The following is a 3,978-nucleotide window of genomic DNA, read 5'->3' as shown; positions in this document are numbered from 1 at the left end:
CATTTCCTCGGGCGGTGCGGGGCAGGGATGTCCCGTGAAGGAATGAACTGGTGGGGAAAAGGCTCAAGAGACCCTGGGTTTCACAGCCCAGATACGTCAGATTTCCAAAGGGCTATAACATGAACCCTCCACCCACCTGGGCCTCCTTCCGTCCCCCTTCGTCACCTGGTGCCAACTTCCCCGTCAGGGTGCCCTCCTGAATCCTCCCTTCATCCGGGCTTCCACTCCCTCCGCATCACCTTCCACCTTCTCGTCCTGGACCCCAGAGTCCTCCCTTCCTGGGCATGTCGCCACGACTCATTTGGCACTTAGGTGGGCCACCACCTCCAGGTGCCTTTATTTTGATTCATCCTTGTGTCTCCCAGTTAGGCTGAGGCCCTGGGGGGCAGGCCCGCACTTGGCATCTAACTCTATTCCCCAAGCCCAGCGCACGCCCTGACCGAGCCTGAGTGGACCCCCTCCCCTGTAGGTGGCTGCAGCGTGGGAAACCTGACTGAGCCGGTGGCCGTTTCGCTGCGGCATTGGGCTGAGGGGGCCGAGCCCGTGGCCGCTTGGTGGAGCCAGGAGGGGCCGGGGGGGCCCGGGGGCTGGAGCTCTGAGGGCTGCCAGCTCCGCTCCAGCCAGCCCCACGTCAGCTCCCTGCAGTGCCAGCACCTGGGCAACGTGGCCGTGCTCATGGTGAGGGTAGCGGGCACGGGGGTGGAGGGCAGGGGAACGCAGAAGGGGCGCCGGTGGGGGGGACCAGGGGCACTCTGAGCGCCTGGGGCCACAGAAATCCTGAAAAAACAGAGGCCTTATCGGGCCTCGTAACGGTCAGGACTCGCAGGGAAATAAATGGCCCTCTGGTCTCCCCCATACCTCTTCATCTTTCAGAAGACAGGCAGGTCCTCAGGCCCTCTATCAGGTCATCCCCATAATAGCAGCCCCAGAGCAAAAAAAAAAAAGAGAGGTCCTGCCTCTACTCCCATACTGAGAGAGATGGATCAGAGACCACCCAGCCTGGTCTCCACATCCTGCACTTTCTGACACCCAGATCGTTAAAGTGAAAAAAAATCTGGGAACGCTTCTCCTTCCCAGTCACCCCCCTCACTCACCCCTGCCCAGCGCCCGTGCCCGCACCACACTTCACAGCCTGCTTTTCCAGATCCTGAGCAGGCGTGCGGCTGTATGATAGACAGAACCTGCCCCTCTTCCCTCCTGATTCTCAGGCTGGGAACCTGGAAAGTTCCCAGAAAGGCAGATCATTAACGCCACCCAGGCCGACTTTCTAAGAGAGGGTGTCACGGTGCCTACATCTTTGCTACCCAGATGGACCAAAGGCCAAAGCTGGGGCCCAAAGCTGACTGGGCTTGGGAAGAGGAAAATTGGCCTGGGGGACCGGCCAGGACTCCACAGGGCGGCCTCTCAGCTCCCGGCTTCCCCTTACTCACTTCTTCTCTCTGCTCTTTCCAGGAGCTGCGCGCCTTCCCCAGGGAGGTGGAGGGCTCAGGGGCAGGCCTGCACCCTGTCGTGTACCCCTGCACGGCCCTGCTGCTGCTCTGCCTCTTCTCCACCATCATCACCTACATCCTCCACCACAGGTGAGAGCTCCTGCGGGAAGGGAGGGCATGCTGGGTGTTACTAAGTACTGGCAAGGCGACAGTGGGTGTTCCTTTCCCAGGCTCTTGCCTAGCCTTTCCTTCAAAGGTTCTGCAGCTGGAAAATGCGTTTGGGGGTTAAGGTGTCCATCCCATTCACGCCCACGCGTGCATACAGATGTCTGCCTTCTCCTCGTTGACTCTCCCAGTGGCCTTGAGACCCCCGTGGGCCTGACTTGGGTCGGGTGGCCCATTTGTTAAAGACTGTTTCTGGGGCAGCTCCGTCCGCGTGTCCCGGAAGGGCTGGCACATGCTGCTGAACCTGTGCTTCCACATGGCCATGACCTCCGCCGTCTTCGCGGGAGGCATCACACTCACCAACTACCAGATGGTCTGCCAGGCGGTAAGCAGGAGAAGGGCTGGGGTGGGGGGGTCTCCAGGATCGGAGACAGCAGCCTGGGGTACAGGAGGGAGGCGCACGGGAGGAAGGGGGCTCCGCTCTTCGTGTCCAGCCTCGTGGGCGAGGTGGGCATGAGAGTAGGGGAGGTAAGAAGCAGAGCAACTAAGAGACAGGACAAAGTGGAGAGTGGGATCCTGCGATGGAAGAGAGGTCGGGGACGAGCCAGGCAGTGATGACAGGGTCATGGAGAGTCCCTGGCACGGGGGAGAACCCTGGGCTGGAAGTAGAGAGGGTACTGGCAGGGACAGAACCCTGGGGAGGTTCTGGGTGGAGCTGGAGGCTGGGCACAAGGGAGGCACGGGAGAGCACTGCGGGGCTGAGGCTCTGGGATGGCCAGTCCCCCAGCCTCAGTGCCTTGACCCTATAGGTGGGCATCACCCTGCACTACTCTTCACTGTCCACACTGCTCTGGATGGGGGTGAAGGCCCGTGTCCTCCACAAGGAGCTTACCTGGAGGGCACCACCTCCACAAGAAGGGGATGCTGCCCTGCCTGCCCCCCGACCCATGCTCCGGTATGTCAGCTCTGCAGGGGGGAAGGGCTCAGGTGTCGGGGGAGGACACCAAAAGCTGTTCTCCCAGGGTGGATGCTGTCCCAGGGGTCCAAGGTCCTGGGAGATCACACTCCCAAGACAGAAGAGGTGGGGAGTTCCCCGGGGGCCCAGTGGTGAGGACTCAGTGCTTCCACTGCAGTGGGCCCGGGGTTCAATCCCTGGTCAGGGAACTAAGATCCCTCAGCCAAAAAAAATAAAAGGCAGAAGAGGCAAGGCCCTGGGTGGCACTAGGTTGCCCAGTGCCATGGAGGGGGTGCATCCTTGGGGTTTTCAGGCATGACAAGGCCAGGAAGGGAGCGACCTCAAAGAGCATTGGGCAGGGATCCTGGGAACCCAAGTGGCACCCCTGGTTTCTGCACTGTTTAGGGTGACAGAAAGCAATTCTGGCCACTGTCCCTTAGAACAGTCTTGGCTAAATCCCTTAGGGACCTACTGACCTGCCCTGGAGAGGCAATGCATCCCTGGCAAACAAACTCTGACATAATTTCTAGGGGAAAGAGGATAGGACAGAGACCCCAAGGTCAGGGTTCTGAGCACCTGGCCCCCTCCTTGTTCCCCAACTCTCTGACCCCCAAACCCATTCCTCTCCAGGTTCTATTTGATCGCGGGAGGGATCCCACTCATTATCTGTGGCATCACAGCCGCTGTCAACATCCACAACTACCGGGACCACAGCCCCTAGTGAGTGCACGGCCCGCCTGCCCCAAACCTCCCCGCCCTGCCCCGGATGCCTCGCCCTGCCCCATGCCTCCTACTCCAAAGCGGCGGCACCAAACACCCGCCCAGCCCGTCACCCAGCCCCAAGCCCTGCATGCTGACTGAGCCGCTTCCGCCTCTCCACTCACCATACCCTCCCTTCCCGCCCACCCAGCCTCCGCGCCCCACCTCACGCGTGCCGCCTGTGTCTCCCCTCAGCTGCTGGCTAGTGTGGCGCCCAAGCCTAGGAGCCTTCTACATCCCCGTGGCTTTGATTCTGCTCATCACCTGGATCTATTTCCTGTGCGCGGCGCTGCGCTTACGGGGTCCTCTGGCACAGAGCCCAAAGGGGGGCACCAGCAGGGTCTCCCTGGAGCCAGGGGAGGAGCTGAGGAGTTCCACCAGGCTCAGGAGCAGCGGCCCCCTCCTGAGTGACTCGGGTTCCCTTCTGGCCGCTGGGAGCGCAGGGGTGGTGACGCCTGGGCCCCCGGAGGAGGGTGACGGTCTCTATTCTCCAGGAGCCCAGCTGGGGGCGCTGGTGACCACGCATTTCCTCTACCTGGCCATGTGGGCCTGCGGGGCTCTGAGTGTGTCCCAGCGCTGGCTGCCCCGGGTGGTGTGCAGCTGTCTGTACGGAGTGGCGGCCTCCGCCCTGGGCCTCTTCGTCTTCACCCATCACTGTGCCAGGCGCAG

General features: G+C 61.8%; 1 protein-coding gene across 1 annotated transcript in view; it reads left to right on the top strand.

Moving 5' to 3' along the window:
- ADGRA2 (adhesion G protein-coupled receptor A2) overlaps positions 1–3,978 on the top strand; it is a 34,190-nt gene that overhangs the window by 28,062 nt on the left and 2,150 nt on the right. Inside the window, exons 14-19 of the mRNA XM_024764986.1 lie at positions 470–678; positions 1,453–1,580; positions 1,857–1,980; positions 2,405–2,550; positions 3,181–3,270; positions 3,505–3,972. Of these exons, the coding sequence (XP_024620754.1) occupies positions 470–678; positions 1,453–1,580; positions 1,857–1,980; positions 2,405–2,550; positions 3,181–3,270; positions 3,505–3,972 (1,165 nt within the window). The remainder of the gene's footprint in view (positions 1–469; positions 679–1,452; positions 1,581–1,856; positions 1,981–2,404; positions 2,551–3,180; positions 3,271–3,504; positions 3,973–3,978) is intronic.

Source organism: Neophocaena asiaeorientalis, unplaced genomic scaffold (assembly GCF_003031525.2).
Source record: "Neophocaena asiaeorientalis asiaeorientalis breed wild unplaced genomic scaffold, Neophocaena_asiaeorientalis_V1.1 scaffold14, whole genome shotgun sequence".
In the NCBI taxonomy this organism is placed as follows: Eukaryota; Metazoa; Chordata; class Mammalia; order Artiodactyla; family Phocoenidae; genus Neophocaena; species Neophocaena asiaeorientalis.
This window is presented reverse-complemented; position numbering and strand designations above follow the sequence as displayed.